This window comes from Mobula birostris, chromosome 32 (assembly GCF_030028105.1).
Source record: "Mobula birostris isolate sMobBir1 chromosome 32, sMobBir1.hap1, whole genome shotgun sequence".
NCBI lineage: Eukaryota > Metazoa > Chordata > Chondrichthyes > Myliobatiformes > Myliobatidae > Mobula > Mobula birostris.
The window spans coordinates 26,870,222-26,896,261 of NC_092401.1; the positions used below are offsets into that span (position 1 = coordinate 26,870,222).

Here is a 26,040-nt window from a genome sequence, read left to right on the forward strand (position 1 = left end):
GACCCTTGGCTAAGCCAGTGTACATTGCAGAAATAAGCCAGGTCCCCATATTCTGCCTCCATATCCAACAAAGACTGTTGAGAACCTACTGGCTGTTGATGAAGTAGCGGCATTTTTATAATTTCTCCTACTCTACTTAATTTACTGTTTCCAACTTGTTTTGAAAACTTACTTTTAAACGCAATATTGTTTTATGATGAGTCGTGCCAAAGCTACTAAGAAAGAAGAGGACCCTCCTGTAACTTTGAAATCTATTTTGGAGACACTTCGGAAGCATAAAAATGAACTTTTGGAGGAGTTCCAGCAGGAATTCCGGCAACTCAGTGCTGAATTTAAACGAATGGATGTAAAATTGGATTCTATTCAAAAAACTTTAAGTGAACATGATAAACGGATAAAAGAGAATGAAGACACTTTAGTGATCTTGGATGCGAAGATTGATGACCTGGAAAAGATCTGCGATAAACAGTCAAAGGTTAATGAAACATTAAGACAGAAGATTATCGACTTAGAAAATAGAAACAGAAGAAATAACATACGTATTCTGGGTCTTAAAGAGTTAAGGGAAGGCAATTAGCCTTCGGAATTTTTTGCAAACCTTTTAACTAATTTATTTCCGAATATTTTAAAATCTCCACTTAAAATAGACCAAGCTCATAGTTCGCCAGTATCAAGATCCCCTTCAGGAGAATGACCCCATTCAGTGATAATTCGTCTTCACGACTTTCAAACAGAGGAACTTTTAATTTGTGAATCTTGTCGGAAAGGTATGATTGATTTTGAAGGCCAGAAGATCAGAATTGTGGAGAATTCTTCACCCGAGGTGTTCAATGAAGGCTTTTTAAGTTTTAAAAAAAAAAGTAATGTCGGAGTTGTATAATAAAGGTTTTAAACCCTCGGTTCGTTACCCCGCCCGTCTTAGAATCATTTTGAAAAATGGCTGTCAGAAATGATTCCGTTCGACTCAAGAGGTGCAGGATTTCTTAATTTCCAAATCAGTATCAGAAGTTTAATTGTTCAATAATTCCCTATATAAATTTATGTTGCGTCTGCCTGATGGATCCTTTTTTTAAAATCAGCAGTTTTATGAACAATTTTTTTAATATACTTTTGGTATACCTTCGTATCTAATTTTTTTTTGTACTTTGATTTCTTTGCTTAGAAAATTAAGAACTTAACATTAGTAAGTTTTTGTTGAGTTAATACTTTCCAAATTAATATGTTTTGATTTCTCTTAGTTTTTAATATTTTATACTATACTTTTTCATGTGTTTTTTTTTAATAAGTTAAATTTTGCTCTTGTTTTTTGTTATGTCTTGTTGGAATGCAGTTAGCCTTGGAAATGTTTTGGAGCTTAGCCAGTAAATTTTTTTGGGAGGGCAATGCTGGTAGGTTTAGCTGTTGACTGCCGTTTGGTCTACCTTTTTACTTGGGTTGGGGGGGGTGGGTTTTTTCTTTTCTATCAGCTGTTTGGTTCTCTTAGCTTCATTTGTTGCTTGGTTACTTTATCTCAAAGCTCATTGTTTGGATTCAATATATGTTCCATCGGTTTTTATTCTAAACTCTCTTAAGCAATATGTAAAATGGACCATACTATTAATTTACTTAGTTTTAATGTGAAAGGGTTAAATCATCCTCTGAAATGTAATAAGATATTTAATTATATTAAGAAATTGAATGTCTCAATTTTTTAAAAGAAACGTTCGTAAATGTGATAATTTACGTTATTTCAGCCGTTGGAAGGGTTTGTTTCATTCCTCATTTCAGGCTAAGGCTAGAGGAGTTTTGATTCTTATAGACAATTCAGTTTCTTTCGTTCAACATAATGCAGTGTCTGATACCAATGGGCGTTTTATTATAGTGTCAGAGAAATTAGATAATAAATTAATGGTTTTTGCTAATTTCTATGCCCTGAATATAGATGATCCAGGTTTTTTTTTTTTTGAACGCTTTTTTTTGCTTTTGCCAGATTTATGTTTGTATTCTGTGGTTGTAAGAGGAGACTTCAACTGTTGTTTAGACCCTGTTTTAGATCGCACATCTTTTAAACGATTGACTTTTCGTAGATTTGCCTCTTTTATCCAATCTTTTTTAATGAAATGTGATATTGTTGATGTTTGGCGCTTTTTGAATCCAACAGGTGGAGAGTACTCATTTTTTTTCTTATGTTCATCATACGTATTCCAAGATTGATTTTTTTTTTTGTTGATAGTCAATTGATTCCATTGGTTCGCTCCTGTGAATATAAAGAAATTGCTGTTTCAGATCATGCTGCTGTGTTTTTATCTTTAAATCTTCCAAGTGCCTCCCGAATAAACAGATTCTGGTGTTTTAGTCCAACTGTGTTATCTGATAAGGATTTAAAAAAATTTTTGGAGAGACAAATTACTCTTTTTTTTAAAGTGTATACGCTAGAAGAGACTTCTAGTCTTATTTCATGGGATGCTTTTAAGGCTTATATTAGAGGACAAATTATTTCTTTTACTGCAAGTGTTAAGAAAAAAGCTAATAAGGAGAGAATTGAATTAGCCACAGTTGAAACAATTAGACCAAAAATTTGCTTTGGCTCCAGATCCTGCTTTATATAAAAGACGTGTTGAAATTAAAACTAAATACGATCTGCTTTGAACTTATCCAATTGAAACTCAATTTTTAAAAGATAAAAGTCAGTTTTATGTTAAAATAAAACGGATAAACTATTGGCTAACTAATTAAAGACCTTTATAGTTAAATGCCAAATTAAAGAAATTTATAATGCTAATGGTAATAAAACATCTGATCGTTTAGAAATGATACTTTTAGAGAATTCTATTCTAAACTGTATAGTTCTGATCCTCCTAAAGATAATACTGTAATGGATAATTTCTTAGATCGATTAAACATTCCTAGACTTTCTGATGATAATCGAAAATTGCTGGATCAACCCATTTCTTAATTGCCGAGGTTGTTCACTCTTTGCATTCGGGGAAGGCTCCAGATCCTGATGGATTTTCCGGAGAGTTTTATAAGGCTTTTTCCTCTTTGCTTATACCTCACTTATATTCAGTCCTTTCAGACTCTTTTAAATTAGGTAGGTTGCCACAATCTTTTTATGAAGCCTGTATTTCGTTTATTCTTAAAAAGAGTAAGGATCCAACTGAAAGTTCTTCTTATAGACCAATTTCTTTACTTAATTTTGATAGCAAAATTTTATCTAAACCTTTGGCTCGTAGCATTGAAAATATTTTGCCATCTATTATTTCTGATGATCAGACTGGATTTATCAACAATCAATACTCCCACTTTGATATTCGTTGTTTATTGAATGTTATTTGTTCTCCTTCTAAAGAGATATCAGAATGTGTGATATCCTTAGATGCTGAGAAAGCCTTTGATCGGGATGAATGGAATTATTTATTTAAAACTTTAGAAAAAATTAACTTTGGGCCCGATTTTATTCAATGGATTAAATTACTTTATTTATCTCCCTCCGCTCAGGTTCTTTCTAACTCTCAGAATTCTAAACCATTTAAACTTTATCGTGGAACCAGACAAGGTTGTCCTTTGAGTCCTTTGCTCTTTGATTTGATCTTAGAACCTTTAGCTATTGCTTTCTGGGAACCTAATGATATCACTGGTGTTTTAAGGAGGGGTATTACTCACAAAGTGTTGCTTTATGCTGATGACCTTTTGCTCTACATTTCTAATGTGGAGTCTTCTTTACCTTCCGTACTTTCTTTACTGTCCTGCTTTAGTCAGTTTTCAGGGTATAAACTTAACTTTCATAAGGGTGAACTTTTTCCTTTGAATAATTTGGTATTAGTTAATACTAACCTTCCTTCCTTCCTTTTAAAATTGTAATAAATCAATTTACTTATTTGGGCGTAACAATTACTAGGAATTATAAATTCCTTTTTAAATAATTTTTCTACACTTCTGAAATACGTTAAGAAGGCACTATCAAATTGGTCACCCCTTTCTTTATCATTGTTTGGCCGAATTAATTCTATTAAAATGAATATTTTGCGTAAATTTTTATATTTATTTCGGGCCGTACCTGTTTTTATTCCTAAATCTTTTTTTGATTCTTCGGATTCTATTATATCTTGAAAAGGAAAAATAAAATTTCTCGATTAAATAAATTTCACCTTCAAAAAGCTAAAAAGAATGGAGGTTTAGCCTTTTTATTACTGTACATTACAAATCGTACGTTTTGGTTATATTATATTAATGGAGAGGTCTGTCGGGTTTGAGTTTCTTTAGAAGCTAATTCTCTTAATAAATTTCCTATCATTTCTCTTCTCGGATCCTCAATTCCTTTATCTTTAAGTAATTTAACTGATAATTTTGTAGTTAAACACACCTTGAGGATTTGGGAACAATTTAGAAAATATTTTGGTTTATTGAGTTTTTCACTTTCAAGTCCCATTTTTTTCTAACTTTTTTTAAACCTATAACTGATGTAGTTTTTAAAGAGTGGAATAGATTGGGTATTAAATGTTTTCAGGATTTGTTTGTTGGAGATAGTCTCTCTTCATTTGAACAATTGTCTGCTAATTATAGCCTACCCAAAACTCACTTTTTTCGATATTTACAAATTAGAGACTTTTTTGCGTTCTCAAGTACATACATTTCCTAAAAGTCCAGATAAGAATTTACTTGATAAAATTTTTAATTTGAAACCCTTCCATAATGGATCTATATCTAATATTTATAGTATGTTGTTGGGAATGAGAAATATTCCTTGAGACAAAATTAAAAATCTCTGGGAACAAGATTTACAGATTCTAATTTCTGAGGATACTTGGAATGAAATTTTTAAATTGGTTAATACCTCATCGTTATGTGCCCGTCATTCCCTTCTACAATTTAAAATGGTTCATAGGGCCCACATGACTAAAGATAAGCTCTCTTGTTTTTATTTGGATATATCTCCCTATTGTGATAGATGTAACAATGGAGAAGCTTCACTAACTCATATGTTTTGGACTTGACCGAGTCTTGAAAAATATTGGAAGGAAATATTCCAAACTTTCTCGGTGCTTTTTAAAGTAAATTTTAAGCCTAATCCTTTGGCTGCTTTATTTGGTATTGCTGGAGGAAATATTATTTTGGAGACACGTGACTTGCATATTTTGGCCTTTATTTCTCTTATAGCCAGGAGGGCATTGTTGCTTAAGTGGAAGGGTGCCACTTCGCCTACTCGTACTCATTGGTTACATGATGTTATGTCATGCTTAAATTTACAGGAGACTCGCTGTTCAATTTCTGAACCTAGACAAGATTTTTTAACATTATGGGGATCTTTTTTGAATTGTTTTCAAAATCTTTGATTTGCTATTAAACACTGCAAGTTAAGCAGTCTCTCTCAAGTCTGTGCTCTCATCAAGCGCAATTGAAAAAAATTGTAATTTGTTGCAGGCATCCCTTAAACAACTTTTAACATCTGACATTTCTTCAACTCGCCGTGTGATTGTTCTTGCTGGCTGATGCAAATAAAGATTTCTTTTCAGGACAAGCAATATCCACCACTGCCAGTAAACATTCTTTGACAAACTCTCCATCTGTAAAAGGCTTCATCTTTTCTGCAACACATTTTGAGACTTTGTAGCTGGCATGGGTATTTCCTTCATTTTCATTGCTTTTCTTGGCAAAAAATGACGTTTGCTTTCCGAAACTAGTCTTCATTCGCTCAACTTCATCTTTCCTTGCTTGCCCAGTAAACTTGTTAAGATTTCCACTATGGCGGGTCTCATATTTGCCACTTTCTTCATAGCAACATTTCCTAGGCAAATGAGACAAGCTGGTTTCCCAGCTTGCTCGATGAAGAAGTAAGTTAGTGTCCAAGTGTCTTGGAAATTTCGGCACTCAGTGTCTACCTTCCTGCGTTTTGCATTCATTGCCATTGGAATTATTTTCTTTGATTTTATTTCGAAACGCGAATTATTCAACAAGTATCGTAGCACATGTAAATATCTGGATATGTAGCATGGTTTTCTTGTTAAAAAGTGACGCTGTTTCTGTTTACAAATTTGAATGATCCCATCTGAAAACCTGCACGTGCACAGAGAGCATCTAATACATATTAATAAGATAGTCTGTCTTCCCGTCATTCGTATATACCAGTGTTTGGTTTGGAACAAAATGGAACCTGGGGCCATGCATGTCCATCAGTGTGGTCGCATGAAACACTCAGAACAAGGAAAAACCGCTTGCAGGCCAGATAAGCATAGTATCCCAATATTTGCTCGCGGGCTGGTCAAAATACCTTTGCCTACCCCTGCTCTAAGGAGTTTGCACATCCTCCACATGACCGTTTGGGTTTCCTCCGGGTGCTCTTGTTTCCACACACATTCCAAAGATGTATGGATTAGGGTTAGTGAGTTGTGGGCGTGCAATGTTGGAAGCATTGTGACACTTGCTGGCTGCCCTCAGCACAATCATCGGACTGTGTTGGTCTTTGATGCAAAATGATGCATGTCACTGTATGTTTCGATGCACATGTGCAAAATAAAGCTGATCGTTAATCTCGGCCTCCCCTTGGTTCTGTGGGTTATCACAGTGGACCATCTCTATTGCACAAGCGACTTTGGTGGTATGCCAATTGCAACTGAGCAGGAATATTGCTAGGTTGGTAAAGTGTGTTCCTACAGCTTAGCAGTGACAAGCTACTGCTGCTTTGTGTCTGCTACAAAAGACCTTGACAAAACTGAGCAACTGATTCCATTTGCATTTAGTGTCTGGAAATCACTGTCACCGTGAGAGGTTCCCTTTACTCATCAAATGAAAAGACACCTCAAATCCTCATGTGCCATTTGTGCTCCTGAAAATGAAGAGCAGCTTGCCAGCTAATAAATAATTCATGCGAGCAAATTATTTTTAAGCATTTGCAGGGCACATATGATTCAGTGCTGTGGTATCTACAGAATGAAATACCTGGCCAAGCCATCTTAATCAAGGTGGGGGGGGGGGCGTGGGTTTTTGATGACATCCAAGCAGCAGCAGAGTAGATTGAATCATTTTATGATCAACATCTAAGCCAAGATTATAATATACAGCCTTGAACTCCCCTTTGCAATCTGTGCGGTTTTCTTTGTAGTGTTTTCCAATTCAATTTTGCAACTTTTTTTTCCTGTATTAGCTGCAGCTGTCACCATGTTGTATGTCCTTGCTTGCTAAAGTATTACAGCTTTTTTTGATGATGACAAAACACTATTTAGCATTGTTTTCTGCCAGCTTTCTCAGAACCATTATTGGAAGCTATCACTATATTTTGACCTTAGTAGCAAACAATTAAAAGGCTTTTCAGAAGGCAATGACAGAGAAGCTTTTTTTGTGTTAAAAAAAGGAACTGTATGTAACTTTTATTTGTAGGTTTAATCATTTCCCTTTAGATGGTTCTTAATGCGCTTTTTCCTTTGACAGAAGTCCAAGCTGCACGCAAATTGGAGAAGAACAAAGCTGTGGCTGCTGAAATCTTCAAGGAGTTAGATGACAATGAAGATGGCTTGTGAGTACATCAGCCTGCTCTGATTTCCCTTTTCAGTGATCATCTTGAACAAAAAAATCGTCTTACAAATTAGTCACCCTTGTATCCTGGTTGAGTTAGTGGGACTGAAAACAATTCATCTCTCCTCTCAAGCTTGGACTTTCTCCAAATTTACTTTAGAGATTTTTCTTGCCCATTATTCATAAATCTTGTGTGTAATTTCTCTGAATAAGCTCATCATCTTGCATTTTCTGTGCTGGTACTTGTGTTTGTTTTTGAGCATTCATTTAACACTTTTTCTGATTGGCAGGTGGTTTAAGATTATGTTGTAGCAGTGTGCTTATTTTTGGACAACTACTGTACATCAAAGAATCAGAATCAGGTGTATCATCACTGGCATGACATGAAATTTGTCGTCTTGTGGCAGCAGTACAGTGCAATACATGAAAAAATTACTATGGGTCACAATTTTTAGAAAATGGATTGCAAAAGCATCAAGATCCAACAATAGTAATGTGAAGAGGGCATGGTCTGGATGGCGAGGCTCTTTAATAATTAAATATTAATGAAGATGATATTCCATAGGAGGAATGAATCTTGACACAAAAAAGATTTGAGGTTGACATTTATCTCTTTCCTCTCCCATCCCTTTTGGCATCCGCAAATAATACAGCAGTGTAATAAGTAGTGTAGAAATAGTGAGGTAGCGTTGATGGGTTCATGGACCATTAAGAAATCTGATCGCGGAGGGGGAGAAGCTGTTCATAAAATGTTGAGTGTGGGTGGGCTTCTGTACCTCCTCTCTGGTATTAATGAGAAGATGGAATGTCCTGAGTGGTGGGGGTCCTTAACGATGGATGCCTTTTGTATGTATCCTCAATGGTGGGAGGCTAGTGCCTATGATGAAGTTGGCTGAGTTGGCAGCAAGCAGTGTAACATCCTTTATATTGCAGGTTAATGTTTTCACTGAATAAAAAGTAAGATTGAGCCTACAGTCATGGAAATATCTACAGTCTGCTCTTTTAGCTATTAAAAAGTTTAAAAATAGATTGTCAATGTAAATAAAAAAATATATAATGGGCCATAAGTTAGAGGGGCAGTTAGCATAGCGCTATTACAACACCAATGGCCTGGGTTCAATTCCTGCTGCTGTCTGTAAGGAGTTTGTATGATCTCCCCATGACCGCATGGGTTTCATCCGGTTGTTCCAGTTTCCTCCCACGTTCCAAAGATGTATAGCTTAGTAGATTAATTGGTTACATAGATATAATTGGGCTGAATGGACCTGTTATTGTGTTGTATCTCTAAATAAAAAATCATAAGCTAAGAGAAATTTAAATGTAGAATGGCAAAGCTTTCTTTACCCATCTCATGCTTTCACTCTCAAATTTGTAATTTGGTCAGAGTCCATTACCTTGTTGGATCAAATTAAGTTTGTGGTCTTTGATTTTCCTGCATTGATTTTTGAGCCCAATGTAAAGGAAATGAGTTTTGACTAAACACTTCCTCCGTTTCAGCGTTACAGTGAATGAAATTCAGACTCATCCAGAGCTGGATAGCGATGGAGATGGTGTGGTTTCTGAGCAAGAAGCTGAGGTATAATAGAAATTTTAACATTACTGGAACTCATTCTTCCGACCTTCAGTTCATGCATAGATTAACAGTAATCTAATGTGGGGCGGCACAGTAGTGTAGTGGCTAGCACAATGTTTTACAGTACTAGTGACATGCTCCCAATTCCCACCAATGTCTGTAAGGAGCTTGTAGGTTCTCCCCACCATAGTGTGGGTTTCCTGTGGGTGATTTGGTTTCTCCCCATAGTCCAAAAGTGTTCTGCTTGGTAGGTTAATTGTAAATCATTCTGTGATTAGGCTAGGGTTACTAGGTGGTGCAGCTCGGGGCTGGAAAGGCCTATTCCATGATTTCTCTCAATAAATAAATAAATGTTACAGTTACTGATGCACCATGGGTCAGCTACCATATTGGAAGCTGGGTTAAATCTTCTATGCCCTCAAAGTTGTCACGCAAATTGATAGGGTGGTTTAAAAGACTTATGGTATGTTGACCTTCATTAACCAGGGTATTGCGCTCAAGAGCTGAGAGGTAATGTTGTGGATCCATAAAACTCTGGTGAGACCACACTTAGAATATTGTATTCACTTCTGGTTGCTGCATTTATAGGATGTGGAAGTTTTAGAGAGGAGATTTAACAGGATGATTGAGTGAATAGCCAGAGACGACTTCCACAAGGTGGAAATGTCTAATACAAGGGGGCATAATATTAAGGTGATTGGAGGAAAATATGGGGGGAAATTGTCAGAGGTTTTTTTTTCCCCCCAGAGTTGTGGGTGCACACTGCCAGGATGATGGTAGAGGCAGGTAAATTAGGGGCATTTAAGAGACTCATATAAACATGGACGAAAGGAAAATGGAGGGCTATGTGGGAGGGAAGATAGATTTTGAAATAGGTTAAAAGGTCGGCACAACATTATGGGCCGAAGAGTCTTTACTGTGCTGTAATGTTATATAAGCATAGAAACCCTACAGCACAATACAGGCCCTTCGGCCTACAGAGCTGTGCTGAACATGTCCTTACCTTAGAAATTACCTGGGGTTACCCATAGCCCTTTATCTTTCTGAGCTCCATGTTCCCGTCCAGGAGTCTCTTAAAAGACCCTATTGTATCCGTCTCCACCACCGTTGCTGGCAGCCCATTCCACGCACTCACCACTCTCTGCATGTATATATTAAAAAAAAACTTACCCCTGACATCTCCTCTACCTACTTCCAAGCAGCTTAAAACTGTGCCCTCTCGTGCTAGCCATTCCAGCCCTGGGAAGAAGCCTCTGACTATCCACACGATTAATGCCTCTCATCATCATCTACACCTCTATCAGGTCACCTCTCATCCTCCGTCGCTCCAAGGAAAAAGTTCACTCAACCTTTTCTCATAAGGCATGATTCCCAATCCAGGCAACATCCTTGTAAATCTCCTCTGCTCCCTTTCTATGGTTTCCATATCCTCCTTACGGTAAGGCAACCAGAACTGATGTTCTACGTTCCAATTCTTGTGTTCTCTTCTCGTTCCTTTGATTTATTGACCATTAGACTATAATTAGTATAAACAACTTGCAGATACAAAAGTGTCCCTGTTAATTGGCATTGCTATGAAGCTGATCTTCACAAATAGTGCTGAAAGCTCTTGAATCTAATTTTGATTAACTTATCCAAGTCAGATGACCTCTTGTCTGATGCTGGTCCAAAGCTGATAATCTTGGGTCCATTTTTTTTTCAGTTACTGTGCACTGGAGCACAGAAACAAACCCTTCGCTCCATCTAGTTTGTGCCAGCCTGGTCTTCTACCTAGTTCCATCAGTGAGCACCTGTGCCATAGCCCTCCATACTTCTCCTATCCATGTACCTATGTAAACTTGAATGTTACAGTTGACATCGTACATTGGCTCAGCCCATACTTGTAGCACCTTCTTAAAGAAGAAGCTCCCTCCTCAGTTTTCTCTTAAATATTTTATCTTTCACATTAAACCTATGATTTCTGTGACTAGTCTCACCCAACCTGAGGGGAAAAGCCTGCAAGCATTCACCCAAGCATTACTCCTTCATAGTTGCATATGCAGTGCCTCTATGATCTCCACTCAGTCTTCTGTACTCCAGTGAATGAAGTCTAACCTGATCAAGCTATCCCTGTAACTCGAGCCCCAACAAAATCCTTGTAAGTTTTCCCTCCTTTCATATTCAGTACTCCTTCACATCCATGGTTGTGGGATTGCATGGAATCAGAATTACTTAAATGTGAGCTCTAAACCTATGGATTCATTTTTAAAGACTCTATAACTTATGTTCTCAGTATTATTTATTTTTATTTGCACAGTTTTTTTTGCACTTTTTTTTGTCAGTCTTTGTGTGTAGTTTTCCATTCACCCTATTGTATTTCTTCTACTGTGAATACTTGCAAGAAAATGAATTTCAGGGAAGTGTATGGTGTCATATCTGTACTTTGATGATAATTTTACTTTAAACTTTGAGAATTGATGGAGATGAATGATTCTTTGTGGTGATTAAATATCTCACTGCATATTAAGTGACTAATTTTCCGTCAGGTGCTACTGGGAGGTGTCGGTCAGGTTGATGTTACCAGCTTCCAGGAGACTGTCTGGGCCGGCATCCAGGACAAGTATAAATCTGAGGTCAGTGAATTTTGTTCAATGACATATTACTGCTTTTCAGTGCACTAAATTTGTAATGCATATCAGCTGTGCATTGTTTTTACGTTGGAGTATGATACCCTAATAGTGATTATCCTTTGCCTCACTGAAATGACTGATGAGCATGAGCCTTTGATAGGACATTAGGAGGAGATGGAAATCCAGAACAACACACACAAAATTATGGAAGAACTCAGCAGGTCAGACTGCATCTGTGGGGGGGGGGGGAATATATAGTCAACCTTTTGGTCCAAGACCCTTCCATCAGGACTGAAATATAAGAGGGCAGGGACCTTAATTAAATTGGGGGTCAGAGAAGGAGTACAAGTTGGCAGGTGATAGATGAATCCCAGTGAGGGTTGATGGGTGGGGGAAGGGGTGATGAAAGGGAATGACGTGTGAAGCTAGGAGGTGATAGGTGGAAGAGGCAAAGGGCTGAAGAAGGAATCTGACGAGAGGGCAATGAACCATGGAAGAAAAGGAAGAAGAGGGGGAACCAGAGGGAGGTTATGGGCAGGTCATGAGATGGGGGAAGAGAAGCAGTGTGAGGGGAGACAAAGTAAGGGGGAAAAAATGCAGGAAAAAAAGTGGGGACAGGACAGGAATTTCCAGCCTCACGTCACTGCTTTTTTCTGGTTTCTGTCCCTTTTACTTTCCAGTCCTGACGAATGGTCTCAACCCAAAATGTCAACTGTTTATTCTTCTCCAGTTTATTCAGCCTGACCTGCTGATTTCATCCAGCATTTTGTTTGTTAATCTTATTTAATCTAACTTGCCTGCCCTTTAAAATAATCGCTAAGACATCAGAGAGTACATTAGACAGCAGAGAGCTTGCCAGTTTGTACTCCTTCCCCTCCTTCCATCTTCTTATTCTGGCTTCTGCCCTTCCCATTCCTGATGAAGGGTCTCAGCCTGACTTGCTGAGTTCCTCCAGCACTTTGTGAGCCTTTGTTGGGAGGTTGATTGGACATGGGCAAATGCTGACCTTGGACACACGGTGACCATGCTTGATTTGTTCCTATTTAATATTAGCACATTGATAACAACGGAAAGCAGTTTAATGTGGAAACTTATGTTTTCATCTACTAAAATAACATAAGAACTGGAAACAGGAGTAAGACACATTCCTGTCCTAGTGCTCTGTTTCACTTGCCCACCTGATCTCCATGTCCTGTGATTCCCTTTGCCCTAATATCTATTGATTGCAGTCTTGTATGCACTTAAGAACTGTCTACAGCTCTCCGTTGCTGAAATTTATTTATTTTTGAGATTATAACATAGTAAGAGGCCCAACGAGCCTGTGTCACTGAATTATACCCACATGAACAATTAATCTACTAACCCATACTACTTTGTAATGTTACAGGAAACCAGCGCACCTGGAGGAAATCCACATGGTCACATGGTGAATGTACAGACTCCTTTAAGTGCAGTGGGAATTGAACCTGGGTCGCTAGTGCTGTAATAGCATTACACTAATTTCCGGATTTCTAATTTCAAAATTCCTAAGGAATTTTCATGCAAGAGTCAAATCTGAGATTTCCTGCCTTATTGGTCATATGATGGCAGATACCTTAACAGGGTTCACAGCTGGGGTGCAGTTGAAACAATTAATAGAATTGAGTTTAGTACATGTGTATCTTTGCCATATGGTTTTGTATTTCACTGCTCCTTTTCAGACCATCACTTCCTCTTCTACTATAGGCGGTCAACGAGGTCTCCCCTACCCCAGAGATTCCTGTGGAAGGTGGAGCAGACAGTAGTCCTCAACCAGACCTCGAAGAGCAGAGGAAGACCGATGATGAGGATTACGGGGAAGACCAGGATAACGGTGTTGATGAGGATGACAGTGAGAGTGATAGTGAATTTGAAGAGGATGATGATGATGTAGGGGAAGATGATTATAAGGTAAACAAAGAAAAACATGTTTGTGTTTTACTGATTCAAATATTTGGTAGCATTGTGATTAGCACAGTGCTTTACAGGACAAATGGCCCAGTTTCAATTCCTGCCGCTGCCTGTAAGGAGTTTGTATGTTTTCCCCGTGAGCACATGGATTTCTTTTGGGTGCTCCAGTTTTCTCCCACAGTACATAGACGTACTGGTTGGTAGATTATTTGGTCATTGCAAATTGTCCCGTGATTAGGCTTGGGTTAAATCAAGGGTTTGCTGGGTGGCCTGTTCCATGCTCTATCTCAATAAATGAAAATTTTAGAAAAATATATATAAAAATGGGCTAATAAATTTATGCAAACATACAGCACTGAGTCCCAAAACAGAAGAGGATAGTTGTCTTTTTACATTTGATAAAATGATCTATCTCGGGCCAGTTTCCTGTAACCAGCAGGTAAGAGCGGAGTGCTCACTCTCTCTCATCGAGCACTGACTGTAACCATGGCAGCTGTCTTTCAGTGGCTGCCCCTCAGTGTTCTGACTTCTCAGTGGAAGGAAAGAGGGAGAGAAAGGGGTGCTCTGCATTTGATTCACAAATTGAAAATCTTACTTACTTTACTACTTTGTTGGCTAACAAGATCATAAGATGTAACAGCTGTTTGGCTATAGTGCCTGTGGCAGCTCTTTGAAAAATATAGCCATGTAATCCCACTCTGATAGTTTGTTCTTGTGGTCCTAAATGTTTTCACTCCAGCTCCTTATCGTAGTTCCTTTGAAGTGTTGTTTTGAGCCTACTTCCTTTGTTCTTATGGATACTGCATTCCAGGTGCCAACTTGCACCCTCTAAACTTTTAACAGCACACAAAATGTGACTTGCTTAAGGCACTGAAGAGTGCATTAGAACAGAGGGATCTGGGAAGGCACCACAGCATAAAAGCCAGGATCAACAGGCTGCATGGCAGCTTTTCCACCAGGCCATCAGATTGAGTAATTCATGCTAATACAATTGTATTTCCATGCTATATTGACTGTCCTGTCGTACATATGATCTATTACAAATTACTATGAATTGCACATTGCGCATTTAGACAGTGATGTAACAAAGATTTTTACTCGTATATGGGAAGGATGTAAGAATGAACGTCAATTCAATTCAATACATATCTATAATTCCTTCTGTGGCATTACAGGTAGTAGAGAGAGATTTTGGCATATTAGCCTTCATAAATCAAAGTATTAAGTACAGGTGTTACGATGTTATGTTGAAGTTTTATAAGATGTTGATGTGGCCTAATTTGGAGTATTGTATGTATATAAAAATGTGAGGGTATAGATATGGTAATCCAAGCACACCTTTTCCACTGTGTTCGGGTGGGTCTGCAACTAGAAGTTATGGGTTAAGGGTGAAAGGTGAAATGTTTAAAGGGAATATGAGGGGAAACTTCACTCAGAGGGTGATGAGAGTATGGAACAATCTGCCAGTAGAAGTGGTGGGTACAGGTTTGATTTCAACATTGAAAAGAAGCTTGGTTAAGTACATGGATGGGATGGATATAGAGGCCTATGATCTGGGTGCATGTTGATGGGGCCGGGCAGAATAACAGTTTGGCATGGACTAGATGGGCCAAAGGGCCTGTTTCTGTGCTGTAGTGTTCTGTGACTCTACAGTGCTGCAGAAACTCAGCAGGTCAGACAGTATTAGGAGAAATGGACAGTTAATGTTTCGAGAAAAAACACATATTTTGTGTGCTGCTTAAGATTTCCAGCATCTGCAGTCTGTCTTGTATCAAAACTAACAAGTATCCTAATGTTTTTTGGACAGTCAACTTGTCTCTTTTCTGGATGGAATTTTCTTTTTTTCCCCCTTGATTTATTCAGTGGAAACTTTTCATGATCTTGTGCAGGGTTACATTTCTTCCACTTGATCTTTTGTCTAACTATCTTTCCTGACCCAAATGCTGGCAGGTGGCGGTCTGGAGAGAAATTCATTCAGTGGCCACTCTATTAGGTACATTTGTGCACCTTGTTAATGCAAAATATCTGCTCAGCCAGTCATGTGCAGACATGGTCAGTAGGTTCCGTTGTTGTTCAGACCAAATAGAATACAGAAAAAAATGTGATCCAAGTCACTTTGTTAGTGACAGATGTGGTGGTTTAAGTATCTCAGAAACTTCTGATTTTCATGCACAACACTCTAGGTTTTACAGAAAATGGTATGAAACACAAAGAACTACCAGTGAATAGCAGTTTTGTTGGTGAACACGCCTTGTTGATGGGTCAGAGAATAATGGCCAGAGTGGTTCAAGCCGACAGGAAGGCAACAGTAACTCAGATAGCCACGCATCATGTCAGTGATGTGCAGAGAAATGTCGCTGGACACAAACATTGAAGTGGATAGGTGACATTAGTGGAAGACTGCACCTGGTTTGCACTCCTGTCCCTAATAAATGGCCACTGAGTGTGAGGTGTTTGGTTCCTCCCCTCAGACCCCACTGTCAATTTATAGTCCCTGGAGACTGGAATGCAACTTGAATCTCTCCCTTTTCCAAAAAGGGATTTAGTCTTTTCTAGCTTGTTGATGTGTGCTTGGAGGTTTTCAAAATGAAAATGTTAATGTTCCTTCTCCAAACTCATACAGGTCCACAATCCCTTATCTGAAATCCTTGGGGCCAGTTGCATTTCGGAATTCAGAATTTTTCGGATTTTAGAAAATTGACAACTATATTGATAATTAACCTACGGGTGGACTTTAGGACCCGGGAGAGCTCCGGACCTATGCACATTCTCCCGTATACTTTAAATCATCTCTAAATTACTTATAATACCTAATACAATGTAAATGCTATGTAAATAGTTGTTATACTGTATTGTTTAGGGAATAGTGACAAGAAAAAAAGTCTGTACATGCTCAAACAATGAGTGCTGGAGAGAGAACGTCCGGGTTTTCCCGATCACGCTCTTTTTGACATTTTCACAGTGAAATTAAACACAAAGTGAACACAAAACGTATAGTTAAGTGGGATAAGTAAAAACTACAAATACTATTATAGTTCTGTTAAACATTCAATAAAACATAAAAATATACAGCCTCAAACGAACCAAATCAAACACATGGTAAATGACGTAAATACTCTAGGACAGTGACAGGTTCAAGCCAAGCTAGTTAAGTTGCATTACATCTGGCAAACAAAGCTAAATACTCTACAGGTACCTGATGGGCCAGGAACAAGATTCTCAAGTTATGAAGCAGCACTATGACAGATGGCATTTTTAAAGACTTCAAGTGTCATCTGTCTCATTAACATAGGTTTATGTCTAAGCAATCTCTCTTTAACTGAGTAAACTGCCATAATCTCTTGCTCACTGATAAATGCACGTTGTTCAAGGCCAGCAATTAACTGATCACACATTTTCACCATATCGTCTATGGGGATTTTTTCACCTGTATTCACTATGTCATCATCATCACTACTTTCTTCATGCTTATCTGTATTTAACAGCATTTCAGCAATTTCCCCATCACTCAAGGAATGCACAACAGGTGCATCATTGTCAATGTTCAGCATTGCTTCGATGTCAGCTTCCTCTAATTACACTTCTGTTCGATAACATTTTAGCGTAAGTTACGAGGTTTGATATCATCATATTAGTGACAAGAAATCCTTCAGAGTCTTGATCTGTAGGTTCATTTACATCAAACATCCCAAAGTCTGTGCCAAGCATTTGTTAATGTTAATTTACCAACATCATTCCAAGCATTAGCAGCTGCGTAAATGGCATACTGAACATTGAACTCTTTCAGGAAGTCTTGGATTCCTACTCCTCTGTTGACTGCAGAAAGCATCCAATTCAAAAAATAGTCTTTATACTTGCTCTTCATGGAGCGTAAAATTCCTTGGTCACGAGGCTGTAATATAGATGTCACATTGGGGGGCAAGTAAATTGCGAAAACATCACTTTTCACAAGAAGTTCGGCAGGGGGATGTGCAGAGCCGTTGTCCAGGAACAATAAAATTTTACAGTTTTCTTCCAGTCCAGCTTGCCTGCAATGAGCTCGTGCCCCTGGTACAAAGTGGTTATTGAACCAGTCAGAAAACATTTCTCGGGTTACTTGTGCTTTCTTGTTTGCATAATAATGCACAGGTAAATTGCGTACAGCTTTCAGACATCTCGGATGTTGGCTTTTTCCAATCACTGCCAACTTCACCTTGTGTTTGCCTGCTGCATTGGCACACCTGTCCTTAGCATCTTTAAAACCTGTTGGTGCTCCCCCATCAGCCATTGTTAATGTTTTTCTAGGAACGTAGTGCCAGTACAAACCTGTTTCATCAGCATTGTAAATTTGTTCAGGGCAAATGTTTTCATCAGATATTATCTTGGCAAATTCATCAATGTAATTTTCAGCTGCTTCATGATCAGCAGAAGCTTTCTCACCACAGATTTTCAGATATTTTACACCATGACGCTTAAATTTCTGCAGCCAACCCTCTGAATATTGACACTCACCTTCAATGTTCAGTTCTTCATGGTATATTCCAGCTTGTTTCATGATCAACATGCCATTCAGCGGCATACATTCACTTCTTCGTTGTCTAATCCATTCAATCAACACACAGTCAAGATCTTCATTTATTGCCCTATGCATTGTTTTCCTGTTTTTCATTAGTTTATGGTCATCACTGTCACTATAAAACTTCAGCTACTTGTCTTTGTTTCTTTAAATCATATACAGTGGTAGTTCCGACGCCATATCCTTCAGTAAGATGCCACACAGACACACTACGATCAAGCTTCTGCAATAACTCCACTTTCTGTGTTATTGCTAATGATAGATGCTTCCTTCTCTTTTTCTCATTGTTACCCATAGGGATATCTGCAGCTCTTTTTGGCATTTTCACAGTGAAATTAAACACAAAGTCAACAGTGGACACAAAATATCAGCGAACAGCAAATACACATGTAACTGGTACGACGTGCTGAATCCACGGCTGACGTCTAGTGGCCTCTGCTAGTGCTGCCACGTCACACCTGAGTGACGGCAGCTGTTGGTGAAAAAAACTTCGGTTTTCGGAGCTTTTTGGATTTCAGAATTTCGGATAAGGGATTGTGGACCTGTATGACGTACTGTGGAATGCTCAGGCAATAATGATGACCGACAAAACTGAAGGTATTGAGAATGCAACCAGATGGAGTGGGTTCTCATTAATCTTTACACCCTATGCAGCTAATACAACGTGTTATTGTTACAGCTCTGTATGAATTAAAAAATTTCTTTTTGAATCCTGTCAGTAATTTCATTTTGTATAATAATTCAAATGAGTTCCTAAGAGTGATCCTTTGAAAAGCCAGCACAGGTTGCCTGAGCATCCATGGGAATTCTCACTATATCCATTGTGTTACACTATCAGCTGAAAGATACATCTGGTCTATATGCAAACAGCAGTATTAGTAACATTCCTTTGCCCTCAACAACCCAGCATGTGGTTCCTTCTGAACCCCCACAATTAATTTTATCAAATTAGTGGCAGCTTGCACAAGTTTAATGCTGCATCATTTGCAGTTAGACCATAAGACATAGGAGCAGAATTAGGCCATGTGGCTCATTGAGTCTGCTCCGCCATTTCATCATGGCTGACTTATCGTTCTCAACTCCATTTTCCTCAACTCACCAACAATAGGAAACATGTCCATTCTACCTAGGCCTTTCAATACTAAACTCTAGCGAGTACAGGCCCACAATCGTCAAACACTACTTGTACATTACTGGTTGCATTCCTGGAATAACTCGTGAAACTGCTTTAGACCCTCTGTAATACCAGCACATCTTTTCTGAGATGAGGAGCCCAAAACTGCTGTCAGTAGTGTGGTCTGACCTATGCCTTATAAAGCCTCAGCATTACATCCTTGCTATTCTGCTCCTAAAGTGCCTATAAAAAGTGTTCACTCCCTCTTAAGAGTTTTCATGTTTTATTGTTTTACAACTTTGAATCACAGTGGATTTAATTTGGCTTTTTTGACACTGATTAACTGAAAAAGACTGCTTCATGTCAAAGCAAAAACAGATCTCTACAAGGTGATCTAAATGAATTACAAATATAAAATACAAAATGATTGAATAAGTATTCACCCCCTTCAAGTCAGTATTTTGTAGACACCTTTTGGCACCTTGAGTCTGTGTGGATAGGTCTCTATCAGCTTTGTACATCTGGACACTGCAATTTTTCTCCATTCTTCTTTACAAAACTGCTCAAGCTCTGTGAAATTGCATGGGGATTATGAGTGAGCAGCCCTTTTCAAGTCCAGCCACAAATCCCCAATTGGATTGAGGCCTGGACTCTGACTTGGCCTCTCCAGGACATTAACTTTGTTTATAAACTATTTCTGTGTAGCTTTGGCTCAATGCTTCCAAGTCACAGTTCTCTTGCACACTGAATCAGGTTTTCCTCCAGGATTTTCCTGTATTTTGCTGAATTCATCTTACCCTCTACCTTTGCAAGACTTCTATGGCCTGCTGCAGTGAAACGTTCCCACAGCATGGTGCAGCTACTACCATGCTTCATGGTAGGGATGATGTGTTTTTAATGTGTGGTATTTGGCTTGCACTAAACATAGCATTTAGTTCGATGGCCAAAAAGCTCAGTTTTGGTTTCACTAGACCATAGAGCCTTCTGCCAGCTGACTTCAGAGTCTCCCATATGCCTTCTGGAAAACTCTAGCCGAGACTTCATGTGAGTTTTTTTCAACAGTGGCTTTCTGTTTGCTGTTCTCCCTTAAAGCTGCGACTGGTGAAACACCTGGGCAACAGTTGTTTGTGTAGTCTTTTCCATCTCAGCCACTGAAACTTGTACCTCCTCCAGAGTTGTCATACGTCTCTCGGTGGCCTCCCTCACAAGTCCCCTTCTTGCATGGTCACTCAGTTTTTGAGGATGGCCTGCTGTAGGCAGATTACAGCTGTGCCATATTCTTTCCATTTCTTGACTGATGTGTCGATACTCCCTCCAAGGGACATTCAGTGACTTGGAAATGTTCTTGTATCCATCTCCTGACTATTACTTTTCAGTAACCTTTTCTTGGAGTGTTCTTTTGTCGTCTTGGTGTAGCTTTTGCCAGGATACTGACTCACTAGTAGTTGGACCTTTCGGGTACAGATGTATTTTTACTACAATCAATTGAGACACTTTGACTACACACAGGTTGCCAAAAACAGATCTCCATCAGAGGGCATGGTTTAAGAATAAGGGGCAGGTCATTTAGGACTGAGTTGAGGAGGAACAACTTCTCCCAGAGAGTTGTGGAGGTGTGGAACGCGCTGCCTCAGAAGGCAGTGGAGGCCAATTCTCTGGATGCTTTCAAGAAGGAGCTAGATAGGTATCTTATGGATAGGGGAATCAAGGGTTATGGGGACAAGGCAGGAACCAGGTATTGATAGTAGATGATCAGCCATGATCTCAGAATGGCAGTGCAGGCTCGAAGGGCCGAATGGTCTACTTCTGCACCTATTGTCTACTTAACTAATTATCTGATTTCTAAAACCAATTGACTGCAGCAGTGATGATTTAGTGTGTCATATTAAGGGGGGGGGTGAATACATGTAATCAATTATTTTGTTTTTCATATCTCTAATTTAGATCACTTTGTAGAGATCTGTTTTCACTTTGACACGTTTCCTGTTTATCAATGTCACAAAAGCCAAATTAACTCCACTGTTGTAGGACAATAAAACATGAAAACTTCTGGGGAGGGGTGGGGTGAATACTTTTTATAGGCACTGTATGTCTTGTAGTCTTTTGAGCAGCCAGATGGATGGAACAAAGTACAATTGACTAATTGTGATAAAGTAGAAAGCAGAATGTTGGATTGGGTTAGATAAACTACAGACACTAGCGGTTTGATTAGTTCATTTTGAGAGATGTGTTCAGCTTTTTAGTGTATTTCCAATTGTTTTTAACATTGCTGTGTTTTGCTTTAAATACATAGTTGAAAGTGTCTGATTTTTAACACCAAGTTTATTGTCATTTGGCCATACACATGTATACAACTAAACAAACATCGTTCCTCTGAGGTCAAAGTGCAAAGCGTAGTATATGTCACCCAAAGCATATTTGTTATGATCCACCAAACTAATCGCACGAGTCCCTGAGTGGCGTGGCCTGAAGATAGGCAGGGTGATATAAAGCGCAAGGTATATATTTGTTACTGGCACTATTATAATAAAACAAGCAGTCATATAAACATGTGAAACAGCAGCAATAAAAGATGAAAAGCGACCGGTGCAGGGTGAGAATGTCTGAGTTGTGGTGTGTGGGTAGGGGAGCCGGCAAGGCGTTCAGACAGGGTGTACCTCTGTGCTGGGTGGCAGCACAGTGTGAAGAAGTCCAGCAGCCTGGGGGGAGAAGCTGTTATCCAGCCTGACAGTTCTGGTTCTTCTGCGGTACCTTCTACCCAACAGCGGGAGGTCAAAGAGATTGTGGAAAGCATGGGAGAGGTCTTTGACAGTGTTGGAGCCACTGCATGTGCACTGCTGCTGATTCAAGTCCTGAATGGGGACTTGAAATGTTTTCAGCAACTGATTTTCACCCAGCAGTGTTTTGGATCCTTCCTGCCAGTCAGCTTTTGGTATTGTTAATCCGACACTTTTCTAGAGACCATGTCGTGTATGCACTTAGTCATGTATAACAAAGAATTTTAAGCTGCCAGACCGATAACGGTCCTTCTCTTTGTAGAATCAACAGAACAATTTATCAGAAAAGGAAGAAGTGGAGGAAGAGAAGATGCCAGCATACGATGAAGAAACACAGATTCTGATTGATGGTATGTTCCTGTTCACTGAAGCTAACTTTGAATTGATGCATTTTTTTTCTGTACAGTTCACTTTCACTTGGTTTCATTGGTCTTTAACCACTCATGTCTCTCCATTGTAGGGTAGGAAAGCCTCTCCATTTCAGCTATTCAATTGTCAGTCTTCAGACTTCACCCTCTCACCTGAGGACCTCATTAAAAGCGGATTTTTTTGTTTCTTTCTGCATCCTTGGGCGAATGTGATATTGAATTAATTAAAGTGGACTGTCTACCAATATAGGCTGAGATCTGGACTGTAGTTGACTTAGGTCTTTGCTATAATTATATAATTCCTTCGTGACCCTTCACTTTATTTTCTTATGTCTTTCTGATCTGTAGGTCACTGTGATGTGGTCTCTTAGCTCAGACTATATGTGCATCTCTGTTTTAATTATCCATCATTTTCTTGCCTTATCTTCCTTCCATTGTCTATGTTGGGGCGCCACAGTGGCGGTTAGTGCATCGCTTTATGGTGCCAGTGATTAGGGGTCAATTCCCACTGCTGTCTGTAAGAAATTTGTATGTTATTCCCTTGTATGGCCTCCCAAAACTCCTGCTGGGCAAAGTTCTGTCAGGAGTATCAGATGTCCAGTGGATAATTTTTCAAATGCAGTCATGGTAGTCTGGTTGCTGAGTCACTGGAGGCATCACAACTGAGTCCTTGCTGCACTTAAGTATATAATAGCAACACCCAGCCAGAATCCTTGCATGAGGAAGCAAAGGACCTTGCTTGACCTGTGGTCTTGCGTTCCTAACCGTACAGGCACCCTCGGTTGTGGCACTGTGAATGCCAAGGTCAGTTCACCAAGCAGAGGTATCAAGTAATGCTTACATTCATCCTGCCTTTGGGATGGGTTTTTGACTGGAAAGTAAACAACTTGGCTTACACAAGATATGAAAACAGCTTTTTTTTTTTAAAGTTCCCCTTTGGGTAGTAACAGTCACAACAGCGATTAGACGAGAACTGACAATTCAGCAAATATTAAGTGTCATTTGCCATTGGGGCTTGTCCCTGCAATTAATGAAACAAAACATGAGGTCAGGATCGCCTTTGGGGGCTGCATGCCTTCTACATATTTTAGTTGTACCTGTAATAAATAGACATACTTTGAAGGAGTGAGCAGGTGCCTCATTACCTTATTTACAACCATCTTCTCTTTATAATTTACAGGTGTGTCGCTGTTTTATTCATATGGGTGTCTGATGCTTGTTTATATGATACAAGTGCAAAATGAAACCAGGGTTTTTGCAGGTTGAGGCACGTTTGTGCAGGTATTCTAGGTTCAGGTTTCATCCTGACTAAACTCCACTTAAAGCAAGGTAGATTTAGATTAACGGGGCACTCATTGTCTCCGGGTTAGTTCTGTATCATTCCCTGACACATGCACAATTTGACATGCAGACAGAGATGATTGCGTCTCTATTCTTTGTTGATTCTCCATGCAAGAAGCAGAGCCAAATGGCATTTGCTTTGGAGGTGCATTATTTACAAAGCCAATATGCCCAAGTGAAATTGGAGCTCAAGTTAAATGAGTCAAAATAGAACATGATTGCTGGAAGTCCAAAATAAGCACGTAGCCAGAAATACACAGGAGAGTACTGAAGTCAATCAGATGACCTCTTTTCTCTTGCAGATATTGATTAACACTGAACATATCCTGTTTTGGGTTTAAGCACCATTTACGACAGCTACTTGCTATCTAATATTCCTTTCTTGACAGTGTACACCACAACTAGGTATAACATTCAACTGATGTAATTCCCATTGAACGAGACACAATCGAAGGTGTGAGAATGCGAACATCTCTTTCTCTGCTGTCCTGCATTTTTGATCCCACATCAAGTGCATGAATAGTATGCTCAAAACACGTTTTTCTAATCATTTACATGAATGGATTTATTCCATAATCTACTGTCCTCTCCTCTTAGATTTCATCTTCAGGCCTTTCTCACATTCCACGTATCACCTCCCAGCTTCTTGCATCATTCCCACTCTCCCTCTTCTCCCATCTACCTGTCACTCCCCTCCTCAGCTGGATTTTGAGACATAGGAGCAAAATTCGCTCATTTGGCTATTGAGGCTGATTTATTATCCCTCTCAACCCCATGCTCATGCCTTCTCCCCATAACCTTTGACTCCCTTATTCATCAAGAACCTGTCAACCTCTGCTTTAAATATATCCAATGACTTGGCCTCCACAGCCGTCTGACAACATATTCCACAGATTCACCACTCTTTGGCTGAAAATTTTCCTCCTCATCTCTGTTCTAAGGGGACATCTTTGAATTCTGAGGTTGTGCCCCCTGTTCCAAGACTCCCCCCATAATAGGATACATCCTCTCCACGTCCACTCTATCTAGGAATTGCAATTTTTGATAGGTTCCAATGAGATTCCCTCCTCATTTTTCTAAACTCCAGTGAGTACAGGCTCAGAACCATCAAATGCTCCTCATATGTTAACTCTTTCATTCATTTTTGTGAACCTCCTCTGAACCCTCTCTGATGCCATCACATCCTTTCTTAGATAAGGGGCCCAAAACTGTTCCCAATATTCAAAGTGCAGTCTGACCAATGCCTTATGAAACATCAACATCTCATCCTTGTTTTTATATACTAGTGCTCTTGAAATGAATGCCAACATTGCTTTTGTTCTCCTTACCACTGGGCGCGTGGTCAAGTGGTTAAGATGTTGGACTAGCGATCTGAAGGTTGCAAGTTTGAGCCTCAGCGAAGGCAGCATGTTGTGTCCTTGAGCAAGGCACTTAACCACACTTTGCTCTGCATGTTTATAGCCCAGTGGCGGCAGTTGGTGCAGTATGGACAAGACAAGACACTGACTCGGCCTGTAAGTTAACCGTTAGGGAATCTTACATGAGGACTCCCATTGCTTTGCACCTCTTGAGTTTTGAATTTTTTTAGAAAATAGTGTATGCCTTTATTCCTTTTGCTGAAGTACATGACCATATACTCTCCTATAGTATATTCCATCTGCTATTTATTTGCCCATTCTCCCAATCTAAGTCCTTCTGCAGACCTCAACATGACCTGTTCCTCCACCAATCTTCAAATTGTCTGACAAGGTTTGTGGTCCACTATCAAATTCCATCTTCTTCAGCCCTTTGCCACCTCTGAGCTTCTTGTATCATTTTCACTCTCTCCTTTCCCCCACCTGCCTGTCATCTCCCTCACCTGGATCCACCTATCACCTTCCACCTCACCTTTTTTATACTGGCGATCTTCCCTCTTTCTTTTCAGTCCTGATGAAGAGTCTCAATTCAAAGTGTTGACTGTCCATTTCCCTCTGATGCTGCCTGACCTGCTGAGTCCCTTCAGTTTTTTGTTTGTTGTTCCAAATTCCCATTGTCTAGTACGTGTTGAATCTGTAGTACAGATCGGTATTGATTAATTAACTCTAACTCTGATCTGTAGTTGATTAACCTACCAGTTTCTTAGCAAAGCTCGGTGTCAGATGTTTTGGTCATTGTTTGAACCGAGGCTTATGATTAATCATAATGATCTTTGGGCAGCTACTTGCTGAGACAAATAGTGTTTTATAAGAATATTTAAGTGCAAGAAAATTATATATTTATGAAAATTAGATACGTTAATAACAGTTA

At 39.2% G+C, this 26,040-nt stretch overlaps 1 protein-coding gene across 2 annotated transcripts in view; it reads left to right on the forward strand.

Moving 5' to 3' along the window:
* The window catches only part of prkcsh (PRKCSH beta subunit of glucosidase II), a 114,711-nt gene that overhangs the window by 50,314 nt on the left and 38,357 nt on the right, over positions 1 to 26,040 (forward strand). Inside the window, exons 7-11 of one of the 2 annotated variants that reach the window (XM_072248167.1) lie at positions 7,405 to 7,489; positions 8,986 to 9,064; positions 11,587 to 11,673; positions 13,396 to 13,599; positions 22,308 to 22,395. In XM_072248167.1, the coding sequence (XP_072104268.1) occupies positions 7,405 to 7,489; positions 8,986 to 9,064; positions 11,587 to 11,673; positions 13,396 to 13,599; positions 22,308 to 22,395 (543 nt within the window). The remainder of the gene's footprint in view (positions 1 to 7,404; positions 7,490 to 8,985; positions 9,065 to 11,586; positions 11,674 to 13,395; positions 13,600 to 22,307; positions 22,396 to 26,040) is intronic. The other variant, XM_072248168.1, reaches the window with a different exon arrangement.